Source organism: Periplaneta americana, chromosome 13 (assembly GCF_040183065.1).
Source record: "Periplaneta americana isolate PAMFEO1 chromosome 13, P.americana_PAMFEO1_priV1, whole genome shotgun sequence".
Lineage (NCBI taxonomy): Eukaryota > Metazoa > Arthropoda > Insecta > Blattodea > Blattidae > Periplaneta > Periplaneta americana.
In genome coordinates, this window is record NC_091129.1 from 110,533,594 (window position 1) to 110,549,064 (window position 15,471).

At 33.9% G+C, this 15,471-nt stretch overlaps 2 protein-coding genes across 8 annotated transcripts in view; one reads left to right on the top strand and one right to left on the bottom strand.

The window, feature by feature from the left end:
• The first annotated feature begins 16 nt into the window (after positions 1 to 16).
• LOC138712255 (pre-mRNA-splicing factor Syf2) lies at positions 17 to 7,617 on the top strand. Its single transcript, XM_069843834.1, has 5 exons — positions 17 to 501; positions 1,413 to 1,553; positions 4,166 to 4,290; positions 6,881 to 7,048; positions 7,393 to 7,617. The coding sequence occupies exons 1-5, from the start codon at positions 415 to 417 to the stop codon at positions 7,556 to 7,558; spliced, it is 687 nt and encodes a 228-aa protein (XP_069699935.1). The 5' UTR covers positions 17 to 414; the 3' UTR covers positions 7,559 to 7,617.
• LOC138712253 (TGF-beta-activated kinase 1 and MAP3K7-binding protein 3-like) overlaps positions 7,607 to 15,471 on the bottom strand; it is a 110,068-nt gene continuing 102,203 nt past the window's right edge. For 5 of the 7 annotated variants that reach the window (XM_069843831.1, XM_069843830.1, XM_069843828.1 and 2 more), the window contains 3 exons: positions 14,350 to 14,428; positions 9,474 to 9,556; positions 7,607 to 7,741 (listed from right to left, as the gene is read on the bottom strand). In XM_069843831.1, the coding sequence (XP_069699932.1) occupies positions 7,728 to 7,741; positions 9,474 to 9,556; positions 14,350 to 14,428 (176 nt within the window). In that variant the 3' untranslated portion in view covers positions 7,607 to 7,727. The remainder of the gene's footprint in view (positions 7,742 to 9,473; positions 9,557 to 14,349; positions 14,429 to 15,471) is intronic. The other 2 variants (XR_011335679.1, XR_011335680.1) reach the window with 2 other exon arrangements.

The following is a 15,471-nucleotide window of genomic DNA, read 5'->3' on the forward strand; positions in this document are numbered from 1 at the left end:
TTGAAAGTGCCTGAAAACTCTTCAATTCTAAATTATGTGTTAGGAGATTAATTCGCCCTATACACTCTTTAGTAATGACCTTAGTTTATTTTCAGAACATATGTCAGAAGTGTATTTGTGAAAATCTTGTTAATTACTAGAAATTAAGAAATTCAGACACAAATTAATTTTATTGTTTTGTTGGCTATGTCGCAATGGTCGCATTGGTTATGTCTGGAAATATATTACTATACATAATAAGAGCTGCCAGTGTCATAGACAAATAACAGTGTGTTTATTAGTAGACACTGTATTAAAACATGTACAAGGGTGAAAGTTTTTAATAATAGAGATAAAACGGTCTTACAACCTGTTGAAAGTACTTTTTTTTTTTTCAAGTGTTAATATTGCATACAAAAATATCTTTTAATAAGAATGGCAGCTTCAGGATCAGGAACTTTATCCTTCAAAGAAAAGCAAGCAGAGCGTATGAAACGACTTAGAGATCTGCATATTAAAAGAGTAAGATTTGTTATTATTATACAAATAACCTAGAGCTCATCCAAATAGTGCTTTATCTTCCAATAGTACTTTTATATATATATATATATATATATATATATATATATATATATATATATATATATATGTGTGTGTGTATACAGTATATAAGAATTTCCATATTTTCTTATTATACTTAAAGTATTAATTCCCATAATTTGTTAAGCTTAATCTTACCTTGCATGTGCACGTCATCTTAATCTAGTTGCAGCACTAATCATAATCATCTCTCTAAGATACAAATGTCAAGCGACTGTAAAATGACATTTATCCCTGACACTGCAATCCAAGTGTAGTGTATATGGATATGCAAGACATGTCAATGGAACGTGATTTTCTTCCAGTTCTTTATTCCACAATAAACTCTCTTGTGAATTGGTATCAATACTTGGCTAGGCTCAAGATTAACATGATAATGGGGTTGGATTAAGTTAGGTAGGTTTATTTCTATGTATAATATGGGAGTCCCAATGAGCTTGAAGCGCCCCCCCCCCCCCCAACATTTATTCTGTAAATTAACTCCATTTTCTGATTTACTGCATTAGGTACCTTTCGGAACGTAGAGCAATTCAATACATTACCATGGCTTTCTAGAGCTGTATTTTTCACTATATAACTACTAGTAAAGTCACAATATGTCATCCAAATGAAATGAAATCATAAAAAAGAAGGGATAAATTTGCTTAGGCCTATTTAATTGTAATCTATTCAGTGATAACATAATGTTATATACTTAGGCACCTAAAAAAGTTAATCGGTAGCTTCGTGTACTTATTGTATTTTATTGCTTAAATTTTAATATAGATCTTTCACGCAATGATTGGCATTTCCTTAAATCTCTTCTTCATTTGTATAACTGATTTTTATTTCAGAATGAAGCTCGGCAAATGAATCATCAAGAAGTAGTGGAAGAAGACAAACGTAACAAATTGCCATCAAATTGGGAAGCACGCAAACGGCAGGCAGAATGGATTCTAAATGATGATGAAAAGAGAAAACAAGCTGAAGAAAAGGTATATGAAGACTATAAACTAACATCCTTCGGAATATAATTACATTCGGTCATAACGTATGAAAATACAATAGACTCTTGCTAATCCGGCCATTTCTTGCATAAAGGGATGCCGGATTAGTGAGAGTGCTTAAAATATCATTAAACTTAATGTTATAAGATGCAACAACCACTTCACTTGCACTTATAAATCTAATCTAGAATGTTTTTTACGGGTTGGCGCATGTACCTATATGTATAATGTAAGTATATACATGTAGCCTATAAGTAACACATGGTACCAGTGCAAATTTGCCAGAAAACTATTTCAGTAGAAGTAATAGGAAGTGCATGAGGAGGCCGGATGAGAAGCCAGATTAGCGAGAGTCTAGTGTAGCAATTCTTGACTCAGGCTTGCTTCAAGTCTGACACATTCTTCTAGAACATGCTGGATCAGATAGTCGGATTATCAGTTAATTAACCAATCATTTCCAAAAGTCATATGATTGCCATGGTATTAGATCTGGAGTTGTATTTTCATACTTGAATCTCTGGTCTAGAAAGCTGAGAAACTTATAATTTGACAAACAGTACACTCGGCTAATATTTATCAAAACAAATCTTTATTGGCCTAGATGATAGAATTTTTTTTTTTTTTTTGCATAAAGACATCCTTGTAAAAACCAGTTTCCTCCCTTCCCTCAATGGCAGACGTAAAAAAAAACATACTTCTATTATAATTACAGCCTACTCCTCAAGGTTGTGTGAGAATGATGATCAGGTGCTTTGTTAAGGAAAGTAGGCTTACACTGCAGCTCAAGGCTTATTGTACTTACCGCTCCTGCCGAATAGTGGCACACTTCTATGTATACAGCACGTTGCACCGTGAACATAACCTGGGCTATGGTAATGATAATGACATATGAAGAAATGATGGCGAAATAAGCCAGAGGTCCAATCCAAGGCCGAAAGTTACCCAGCAATTCTCGATTGATTGAGGGAAAACCTAGGAAAAAAAACCCCAACCAGGTAACTTGTCCTAACCAGAATTTGAATCCAAACCCACTCATTTCACAGTCAGACATGTTAACCATTACTCCACAGCGGTGGACAGGAAGGAATGTTAATTCTAGATTACTTTCTGGCCACACAGCTGACAAAATCGAGAATTAGGTAGCAGAAATGAACACCGACTATCATCATCCCAGGGTGGGTGACATTTCAGCTTCAGATTCTAGACACTGTTATAAGTAGATTTAAACCCTTTAAAAATAACGTACACAAATAATATAATGACAATGTACGCAAAGAGTATAATGACTGGTTACTTAATGGGAATTATGCTCTAACAGACTAATTGGGATGGGGGACAAGTATGCAGTTGCTGACATAGTAGATAATTACAGCGTGGAATAGAATTAACAGTGAGTTATTTTGAAATAATAACTTAAGCTCTTAAACAAAGAGCTATCCATGAAGAGGTACACTATATTAAGTCTGAAGGCAGGAAATTAGAAGAGCAGATATCGTGGCTCTAGACAAGACAAATGCTAAAGATTCTGTACTGGATCCAACTATTAGGTTTGAGATAAATCAGAATCAGACCAAAGTATGTGAGGTGGGAATCCACTATTCTATATTTTCGAGGAAAAATTTCACATGGAAGGTGTCTGAGAAGTGCATGGATTAATGACTGAAGCAAAGGGTACCATCCCACAATTAAACTTTGTAATTCAAGACATCATTTCAAAATTAGTCACTTCAAAAACCAATTATATCAAACATTATAGTCACCCTTATTTTTAGTTTGTGTTTGTATATGTGTACAAAATGTCTTGTTTTCTGTCCGCATAACCTTGACTCAGTACTTATTGATTTTAAGGAACCCAGAGGTTCATTGCCGCCCTCACACAAGTCCGCCATTGGTTCCTATCCTGAGCAAGATTAATCTAGACTCTACATCATATTCCACCTCTCTCGAATCCATTTTAATATTATCCTCCCATCTACGTTTCGGCCTCCCCAAAGGTCTTATTCCATATGGCCTCCAACTAACCTTGATTCAGTACTTATTATAATTTGTGTCAATTATTATTATTGTATATATTTTGTGTTTTTGGCAACCCAAAAGCTTTGGGCAGATGACTTTTTAAAAAATAAATAAACATAAAAATATTTCTAAATACCCATGTTTTTAATTTAAATTTAATTAATATTTTTCAGGTTTAAAAATTGTTATAAATCAAGTATGTGAGGTAGAAAGATATTCTACAAACCTAAATATACCTGCAAATATTGTGTGTATACTCTAAAGTTATAAATTGATAGATTCAAAAGTTGAAGAGTAATAACAAAATTTCTTCACTTATACACAACAGCCATACACTCAGACTACCCAGTCCTCTTAAATGTCTAACTTTTCATTTGCAATTGGTGCATTTTGGGAAAGGCATGAAACGTGCAGTATTAATGGAAATACAGCAAATCTGAAATACAAGTCATGTAGAAGAGATCTGCAATCTCTGGAGACATTGTTATGATATTAATATACATAGGTCTAGATGACAGATACAGCTTAAATTTAAACAAAAGAAGCAGCTTGTATTGTTACTTACCTGAGCTTTTCTATTGTAGGGTGAAGATTATGATCGTATTAAGCTCCTGCACATTGATGCTCTTGAAGCTGAGCGATTGGACAGGAAGAAGAAAAAGAAGAACCCAGATATAGGATTTGCAGATTACGAGCAAGCCACTGCAAGGTGAGGTCAATCTTTTTGAAGTCCTGGTTAAATGCAATGAATGTGTGTCAATGTTACTTCAAAATATTGTTTTCATGGTTGATGGAATATAGAAAACATAACATTTCGAAAATTGGATCTACCTACCTTAGTTCTCAGGTGAAAAAGGAAAGAAGAAGTCCTTGTTAGAACTGTTACAAATTAATAAGTTTACTGATTTTCTGAAAATTGGCAACAGAGGTGAGAAATTGTAGAAAACTCTTCAGTTCATGCTTTAAAACCTTCTGTCATTCTCTTTTGTGAATACTTATATCTTCTCGCGTCCTGTTAATCAGTTGTCAGCTTATAACCATCACAATGAGTAGGATTGCTTTTCCTTTTCAAACCGTCCCCTCTTTACCTGAAGTCGAAGATAAAATTATTGATCATTCACTCTGCAAGTTTCCTGCTTCTCTGACTTAGATTTTTGTAAATTGCGTGACACCAGTATTTTTTATTTGGAGTGCACAGAACTTAGTCGAGGTTGGAAATCCCCTTTCTTTCTGCCTCACATTATTTAAATAATAAGCAAATGCTTTTATTAATATTAAATATGAGTACTAACTGGATCCTGTAACATAGCATCATGTTCTGAGGCAATCATTTTCAACTGGAGGATGAAGAGCAGTTAATGGCAGGCCACGAACAAAATAATGATAATGATAATAATGTCTAAACTTTCATAGACTCTTTTGCATTAAATAAAAACGTAATTAAATTGTTTTCTTTTTAAATTGATAACAGGTTTCACATTGCTATGTTATACATTCTACTCTGCATTTTAGCCAGTGGACCACATTAAAGTAGTTGTTAATTAATGCTGAGTTTCTGGCAATGAAGTCATTAACTCAAGTTTAGTAGAGTGATGTAGCAAAAAGTACAATCATTTTAATGTCGGCACCATATTTTTATGTTTTGGCGGTTATATTACCTACATGCAGCACCCAAACTGTTTGGAGGACCACATCTGCTATTGGTTAGTGAGTCCATATGACGAGGATTGTCAGACAACTCTAGTGACCATATCCCCTCTTCATGACTTACGGAATGCTTATGCATGCCTTGGCAGGTCACCATGCTGAAATGGCATTTCCTCCATTTTTTATAGAACTGTTATATCGCTGTGACTTGGTCCCCAGAGCCTCGTTTATTCAAAACAGGTTGCACCATGGGAAGGTAAGGATGGGATTTGAGTAGGAGAGGTATGGAATGCACTTCACTACTCCTTGCAACCCACATTACAAGGTACTTATCATAAAAAAAAAAGTTGAGAAACAGTGTTCTAAGGTATCTTGCCTAGGACCTGCATTACGAAATGAGCGCTGGTTCGAATCTTGATGGGGGAAGAAATTCTCTCATGAAATTTCGGCCAGTGTATGGAACTGGTGCGCACCCAGCATTGTGATGAATTTGAGGAGCTCTGTTAGGTAGCAAAATCCAGTTGTGAAAACCAACTATAATATTCACCTCTGCTGAGGCAGTTTGATGGTCGGCCTGGCCCTTCATGGGCTGTTGCACCACAGATTACGTAATATAATTTGTATACAGTTATTAATTTCACATTTGTGCATCACCTAGAGCTGAAACAAAAACGGAAAGATGGAACTAAAGTTTCTCTACTGGACTGTACCTGAGCACGAGCTCATGTTCATTTCAGGTAACTTTAGTCTGCATCCATAGCTTTTAAATAAAAATTTTTAATAAATCTGGAATATGAAAATTTTAATTAAAGTTTAATAAATTAAGAAAAAACTGTCAGCTTATGCACAGAAATCGCATATAAATTAAGTAAGGAATTTGTAAGCTAATTATAACAATAATTGAAGTAAGGAATAAATTTGGTCGGAATTATTCTGAAACAAGCTTTAGTTGCAATTTCAATATTTACGTGGAGTGGGGTAAGAGCAGAAAGGTCAGTGCATAGGACGAGAGGGCGGACTTCTAGCATCATTTTGAAGTTTTTAAGACTTCTACAAGATTGTTAAAACTTACATAAAGTAACGAAACAGAGTTGAAAGTGTGAGGCATCTGAGGTAGTACAACGAGTCATTCTGAATGCTCAAGGCTAATTTAACTTGTCTCAAGATCCAGTGTAACAATCAATAACAGCTGTTAAAAATAAGACTGCAGTAGATTAGAAATCGTTGCTGAAAAATCTTTTCAAACCACTATTAAATGAACTAGACTTTTTAATAGTTGTGTCATCATTAGTTGTGCAATTGTTACCATGTTTCTATTTGTGTTCGTGGCTGACAGTTCAAATTCTTAGATTCGTTTTGAAAGGAAAGTAAAGACAGGAATTCCATATAATTGATTTTAGTACATAAAACAATATTCTTGAATGAGAGGGACTTAAGATAAAATTAAGATATTTCGTTGACGAATTTTCCTGACAGATATATCTGCATTTCTGTGAGCAGTCCCTAATGCTCGAAGAGGAATATAGAAAAACCTGTTTCTATAATTGATGCTAAGGTTTTGGAAACCTACACAATAACCTGGAGTTTCGAGGATAAACTAGTGTCTGCATCTAGGTCTAGTCTACTCTATGTTAAATGTTTTGTATGTGCAGACAATATGGACGTCTTGTGAAGAATATGAAACCAGACATGCAGCAATATGAACAACAGAAGCAGAAACTGGGAGAAGCATTTTACGGAGGTCAGAATACTATTCTTCATGGCCTGCACCAGGACACAAAGGAGGGAATAGACCACATGGTAGAAGACTTGGAGAAACAGTAAGTTCAGTTATCAGGCCTAGTACTTTCGCAATGATTGGGTTGTGAAGAAGATTTTGGATTTTTCATTCAGTTCTAGAGATTTAATTTCTTAAATGCTTCATAACTTCCATTGCTTGAGCTAGCCAAGCATAAGAAACTCAACAGAAGGTCGTCCTTCCAGGTTTGGATGAGATCATGGAGCAGATTCCATAAGTAGTTCTGAAACATTAGCAAAATTTACACCTCAACACAAGGTTGAAAAACCTAAATTCTCCTTCATTTCATGTTCATTTCTTGACGTGCAGTAGCAAACTTTCTGATAATGTAACAATATGTTTACATGTCTTCGGTTTCTGTTGCAGGATATCAAAACGAGAGAAGTACAGTCGGCGAAGGATGCACAATGATGATGCTGATATTGATTACATAAATGAACGTAACATGAAGTTTAACAAGAAGCTGGAACGCTTCTATGGGGAGCACACTACAGAGATTAAACAGAATCTTGAGCGGGGCACAGCCGTTTGAGTATCTTGTTGTTTTGTAAATATATTATCTTTTATAATAAATTGAAATATTTGTCTCTATTTTTTTACCTTATATACAAGTTATTGTCAAGTTTACAAAATATATAACTTTTGAGATAACACGGCGGATATAAAGGAACAGGTTCATCGTTGCTGGCCGTCCAGTCCTCTCAGGCATTCTCTCCTGCAACAAGAACAAAATTTCACGTCAGAATTGCAAACAGAAAGCTAGAGGTTCATTCTTGAACATTTTCACATTAAAGGATCTTTTATGGCATCAAAAAGACGGAAAAAGTTATTCTTTTTCTGGAGCTATCCCATCTGTTTCTGTTCAACTGAAATACCAAGTTCCAAATAATAGTTTGATAAACAATCTGTGAGTTGGAACTTCGGGTGAATCTTCGATCCCACTATGCACCATTCATAGGAAAAAAAAATCTACTTGAATAATTGAAAATAACTTCAAACTTGTAGCACGCCACTCTACAGACACTGTTTCATTTCATCATGAAATAACACATGTCCCATGTGTGGTACGTAACAAGATCGAAGATTCAATGAACTTTGATACAACTATGTCGATGGGGAGAAGTTTTAGGAGGGTGTATAACAGAACACACTGAACCAGAGCTCGAAATGGATCAGAACAAGTTGGAACTGCATCCCAGTTCGTTGCAAATTCTTGGGATCTTTCCATTGCGTAAAAAATAGGTTTGAATCATCTAAATTTGTTTTATTACTGCTATATGGAAAAATGACAAATTCTTTCAAGTAATACACTTAAAAATTACATTGAAAACTGTGATACCGTACTCTAAAACAAAAATGTGAATACATTAATACAGTACCCAAAAACATTTAAAAAATAATACATACTCGATAATATTTCGATTACTTTATGTTGGTAAAAATTGTAAAATTTAACTGTAAGCCTACGTTAAAATAGTAATGTCTTTAGTAAAAAAAAAAAGTTTGTCTTGACTTTTTTTTGGGGAAAAAGTCACTATGCACTGTCTTTCAAATTGTTTTTCTCCTATATTCATACATCGTGAAAGATGATCTGGGACACTTAAACATACAGTATAGTCCAGGCCTCCTTACTTTATACCCAAAGGGTGAAACCTAACCATTTTTCCCCTATTACTACATATGCTAATGATTATAGCGATTTTCTAGTTGTCAGATTGAATTTTCTTTTGTCAACTTTGTTTCGAATTACGGTACTGACAAATACCATCATTTTTAACATATGCTTGGATAAAAGGTAAGATCGACATAACGTTTCTTATTACCTCTCTTTGGCGCACTATTTGTACAGTACTATAAGCCTAAATCACGTCATTCACTGCTGATTCGCTTTCCTCACATGCAAGAGAACATGCATGCTATGACTGGTTATACATAATGCCGTAAGCAGTATATGCTCTGCACTGCAATATTTTTCTGAACCATTGTAGATTTGAAAGTAATAATCCTGTTACTTTATAAATTTTGTTGTTTTTTTATAACATATTTTTCATCTTCATATGATAAAGTACAATCCAGATATTTAAAGGTATTTACTTGTTCTGAAATACTATTACTCATTATTGTTTTGCTACCAATGCGGTACTTACCTTTAAATGCCATCATTTTTGCCTTATCAATGGATGTATTCATTTAAAAATTCTTCAGTATATCATTCAAAGTTTTAGATGCTGTAGATGATGATGATGATAATAATAATAATAATAATAATAATAATAATAATAATAATAATAATAATAACAACAACAGCAGCAGCAGACCTTCATTTAAAATAGTTATTAATTTAAATACAGGACTACATAATATGAGAAATTGTCATTGACAAACTACAAAGTATAGGGTGCTACTTCCTCCACTATTCTCAAAGTGACTAAAGGCGTTTTACTTGCCTTCAAAGGAGAGCCATGATCGTCGTGTTGACAGCCTGCAGAGTGAGCAGCGCACAGTCAGACAACCCAGCTGTGAATGACCCCTAGAACAAACAAACAAGCAATGCAGGCCAAGCCAAACATGCTAGGAATGTGTTTTGTTTCATTAGTTGTGAAAGGTTGCCCAAATGGACACGCCTCCTAATGTGGGTCAAAGCAGTTATGCACCAATGAGTAAACATTATTCTTATCGAAACTGATAATTCAGTAAATTTGATATGTCTTTACTTCATCATCAGCATAAATGTTAATTATTAAGAAATATCTATCAGCTTGAAATTAAGTTAAAATAATCTATTTCAATCTGGATTAATTTACCATTAAGTTGTGTTGTATATCTGTTAACACCAAGAAACAGCATATGAACTAAGCACTTAATATTTTATCATCAAATTGTGCATTGTATGAAAAGGATCTATCGACAGAGACCACATATAGATCTACTGGTATAAAGCTTTTATGCAGGTTACTAGCATTGTTCAATACAACTGAGTTGCGAAATAGCAGATGACTTCGTTGTCAAACAGCTGAGCGTCAGACACTATTCACTTTCACTTCTTAGGAACAGATATATCTGTTTAATTTAATAAAATATTAAGTAATTAATTTGTTATAATGGTAAAAATTTAGAACATATGTCATCACAAAATTAAGAATAAAAATTTTGGTGTTAATATACTGTATGTTATATAACCAGGGGCGTATTTTGTGGGCTACCGGGGCTACCGGCGGTAGCCCAAGGAAATTACAAAAGAAAAAGTTTATAATATAACATAATGTAATAATTTTGTATTATTAGTTTTACCAGAGTAATTAAAATTAAAGTAATTGTTAGTTATATTTTGTGTAATAATAGGGTCAGCGGTAGCCCAAACCCTTTAACCAGTATACGCCACTGTATATAACTGAAAATACTTCGAACAAATTATTATTGTAACAAAGAAACTGTTAATGTGCTCATATCGAAATCTCCCTTTAAATTGCGTTCTCCATATCAGATAAGAATGCCCATAACTTATGTTTGACATCCTCTGTAGTAAACCATATTATCTTTCCCAGGAAATCAAATCTTTGACATCCATAGTGTTAATGTTCTAACTACAGTAATCTCTGGAATTAACGCCAATGCACGAGTATGGAGATATGATATCAAACAGATATGTGCTAGAAAGATTTAAGGTCACGCATCACTAAGTCTTGGGCCCACCTCTACTTAGTGAAATCAAATCATGGGCTACTTAACGGTTAAATCACAAAACATAAATATGTATATAAAAACGAAAGATTGGTAGTTATTTCCAAATAGAATGTGCATTCCATTTAACAAATGACTTTTGTGTTACATACTCGTAGTATAATTATGGAATTAAAAATTACAAATAGGGATAAAAAAACTTAAACAATATAGAAAAAACGTGGTTACATCATAAAATATCTGACCACAGAATTCTACATATCTTCCATAACTACAAACTGGAAGAAATGATGAATAGGAGAAAAGTTCAGGACAGAAGAAGATATCAATGATAGACAACATTAAGACAAATGGATCACATGCAGAGACTAAGAAGAAGGTGGGAAAAAAAAAAAATGCTGGGTTTGTAGAAAAGGACTTACTCTGCAAACTTACAGGAAAAGAACTCAAGAACGTTGATCTAGAGGAAGACAACAGCCCTACTATCTTACTACATTGCACAGCATTCAGAGCAAGACCAGTGGAAACTACTGGGTGTTCAGTTCAAAATGTGTCATGGCTCGCTGTATGTCGTCATGTGGCTAGCCGATGAGCCTAGAGAATTCAATCTTCCTACACTTCCGCAGAGGTGTATTACCTAAATGCGAGAGAAGTTGCCTAGCAAGTACGGCGTTTATTCTGAAGATTACTTACCGATACGTACGTTAACGCCAGTAGTGGCAAGAATGTGAACTGTTTGGAAACACGTACTGAAGTGAGTTTTTTTTCTTACTGTCGGGATATGGGGAGAGGGTTAAGACGATTACTTACATATTTGTTAACTTGGACGGTCAACATGGACACGGAGCATTTTGATTTGTGTTGCGGAATGTTGCCGTACGCAATCGATGATAACAAATACCCTGCGTACGACTTGTCCGCGCAAAATACAGTTCGAAAGGGGTTATAGTAGCACACAGACTTTACAGACCGCCATCTGTTGCTACGACATTCAAGTTATACCATACACGTTCTCAAGTTCAGATTGAACGCCTTGAGTAATAGGCAACTTCTCTGACATAAAAGCTGAAACTCGCTTCAAATCGCTGACTCACAACAGTGACGTCATGACACACTTTGAAATGAACACCCAGTATAGCCTTCAAGAGACTCTTGGGGGATTTTTCAAATTTGTCATTTTGTAATTTTTCAGTTTTCTAATTTATATTTAGGTATACTTCAAATAACATATTATGCTTAACAAACTGAAAAAATACTCGCAGTTGGAGCAAGTTATTAGGCTAATCTGTGATTATATTATAATATTATTATTATTATTATTATTATTATTATTATTATTATCGAAAGAAACTTCTTTAGACAGGATGCGAGTCTAATGGTGTGAAACAAAATTCTGTAATGAATGTTTGAAGAGAGCTTTGCATGTTGTTGCTATGAGATTGTGTACATTGCTACGTTGTCACATAAATGAAGTTGTTCATGTTTGCTAATTTCCACTAATTTACACAAATTAATGCATAAATTAGTAGGAGTGGAGCTGCTGCATCTTCTGTGTAGTATTGTGATGTTATAAGTCCAATCCAGTGAATAAAATTACATTGTTGAGAAGCTTTTTGCTACAAAGGTAGGGGAAACAGCGGCTGAACAACCAACAGCATGAAGTGGGAGAAAGAGTGCAAATGAACTGCTGAAAATTGAGCCAAAAACAGAAAAGAGTAGACTGAAACTTGTACGAGAAAAAAAAATTAACCTCTTCTGCAGTTCAGTTACAAAGTGTCAACATTTAATGAATGTTCCTATACTACCACAATCAACAAGTGCAATGCCGGATCCAACTGGTGATAATGATCTACAATTAAATCGTAGTTCACCATATAAAGACTTTAAATCAAATCAAAGTGATCACCAAATATTTGAAAATAAATTTATAAACAATAAATTTGGTTATGAGTGCTTCAGTTTTCATATCTTACTTTAGGTATCATGAACCAATTTTATTATTTCATTTTTTAATTTTGAAGAGTACTGAGTATAAGGATGTTAAATTTAACCTTGCTTTATCGTCTCTCAGTGCATATTTACAGCTTAAAAAGTTTCACCAGGACGAATAGAAGAAATAGTGTACGCACTTCTATGCTTTCCATTGTCGGTGGCGGACCTGACAACTAATTGCACTTGGATCGCTAGAATCTATCGGTTGTCTGAAGTCAGATACCTCGAAAATATATTTCTCGTACATTTAATGATGAAAGTTGCTTGGGATTGTTGATACTCTTTGTTGTTGAGGGTTATGTAGTTGTCTTCGTTATGCTTTGAATTAACTAGTGACAAAAGAATATTGTGTGGTGGTTTACAAAATAATTACAAAAATGCAGTAGTTTTGTTCCGGGTTGTAGATCGGAACGCAGTAGAAATAGTGTAACAAGACATTTCTTTTCATCATCCAAAGAAAATGAGTCTGGGAAATGGGCCAGAGTGATTCCGCGGAAAAATAGGCAGCTTTCGGTAAATAACCGTATTTGTGATGTGCATTTTTCCAAATACACGACTGTAAAATCAGACTGTTTTATTATAAAAAGGCATAAGACAGAAATACCGCGAGTGCATTGAAAATTACAACCAGGAACTGTACCTCACATTTTTCTTAATTTACCGAAATGATTAAATATATGAAAATAAACGTTACGGAATGGTAATATTCGATGAGGTCAAACTCAGAGAAGAAATTCAATTTAATAATTATTCCCTTAAAGTGGACGAATTTGTTGATTTCGGAGATTTCACGACTGATGTCCAAAAGAATCAATTAGCAAATCATGCATTAGTATTTATGTTTATGCCATTTATGCAAGATTAGATTCAACCAATTCCTATTTACACTAGCAGAAATGCTACACCAGGAAATTCTTATACAAGTTATGCTAAAGATAGTAGAAGCAAGCAACTAATCATGGTGAATAATTTCATTTATAAGCACGTAAAATATCAATCAACTCTTTATATAGCCTACTAACATTTTGTAGGTTTTGTTTTCTGTCCCTGAATTCGCAATTTGTTACGAAAAGATTATTTATATACTGAACTTATAATTGCTTTCACAACATTTCAGATCTTATTGTATTTCCTGTTACGAACGTTCTTAATAGTATTACCTGATAGAAGACTATTAATTATAAATAAGGGACTATAAAGGTATTTCTTAAGTTACGAATAGAAATGGAAGAAATTTGTTTTTAAAAAGGACTACATTCAGCATAACAAGTACTGTGAACTTCTTCCGAGTCAAGCTCGTAGTGGTAGCAGCGCTGCATTGCGGCAGATCAGTGTAAACTTACAGAGTGCGTACACTATTTCTTCTATTCGTCCTGGTTTCACTTTTACCAAGTGCAAAGGCTAGACAGTCATTATTATTATTATTATTATTATTATTATTATTATTATTATTATTATTGTTATTATTATTATTACTGTATCAGAAAAATATTTCGAATTGTTGATGGGAATAATCCATCAATCAGCTGAATGTATACCGGTACTTTTATTAACATGGCTGTGACAGTTATTAGAATTTATGGTATTTTGCAACACAACAAAGTTCGAGGGTCTCCACACTCTTCATGCAACCATGCAGTTATAAATAACCTCAATGTGAGGTGCTTACGCCTGGCCGGGAAGTTGTGGTGCGTCACATGGATGTGAATGTCTTGCATCTCCCCTCCGGCTAAAACAAACACCAGGCCGAAACTAAATAGGAGTGATATTAAAATAATAATAATAATAATAATAATAATAATAATAATAATAATAATGATGATGATGATGATGATGATACTTGAATACAGCAAATATCTACATAAACACCTGTGTAACACGATCACATTATAATACAAAATAAATCACAAACATGAACACTCAGAAGTACTTATAAACACAAATTTCAAATGACAAAGTGACCAGAAAATGAAAACAGACAAAAATTTTCAGGTGAACTGTGGACACATTCCTTCACAACATAACAGAAAAATAGAGCCGTACATGAGTGAGTGATAAAACAGTGCCAATTAACAGGGACTGACAGTCATCTTATGCGCATGAAATTAAAAAATATTTGGAATTATCTGAGAAAATCAAGTAAATGTGAAAAATTTAATACAATACATACACAAGCTTCGAAATTTTAACACTGTAACAACCACTAACTCACTAATTACTTGTCATTTGGTAACTCTCTTGTATACGACACTAATCATTTGTGAAACTAATTTAAATATAATAATAATAATAATAATAATAATAATGCCCAACTCTGAGAAACACAAATTCTAAAAAATACATTTTATAGTTAAAATGAGTCCAGATATAGGCTAATTGGCTGGTCTCCGAACTTCAAATAACTACGATAATGAAGTTTATTCCTTTTCTTTCATTCTCTTGGCATACAAACCTAATAAGTAACACTTCAAGAGATTAATATATATTTTTCTATATGAATTTTTTATGAAGAGTCTGCCAACCTCTCGCATAACACCAGCAACTTGGAGGAACTGGTTCTACCTTTCCAGCATGAGCATATTTATGTAATAACTATCAAAGTCACTGGTCATGATAGTTTTGTTTCTCTTTACGTGTATTAAGTTCCAGTAGCAATGTACAAAAATAGGAATTTACATGAATATCAGTAACATATATTTTTTTTCTACAGTGAAACATAAGGCAATTATACGCATCATAATAAATTCTATATTAAATATAAATTATGCTAAT

Bases quoted from the DNA above. Each gene is read 5' to 3' on its own strand.
- LOC138712255 (XM_069843834.1), top strand. From the start codon at position 415: ATGGCAGCTTCAGGATCAGGAACTTTATCCTTCAAAGAAAAGCAAGCA. The intron at 4,291-6,880 runs GTGAGGTCAATC...TTGTATGTGCAG, and splicing joins TACGAGCAAGCCACTGCAAG to ACAATATGGACGTCTTGTGA. The intron at 7,049-7,392 runs GTAAGTTCAGTT...TTTCTGTTGCAG, and splicing joins GTAGAAGACTTGGAGAAACA to GATATCAAAACGAGAGAAGT.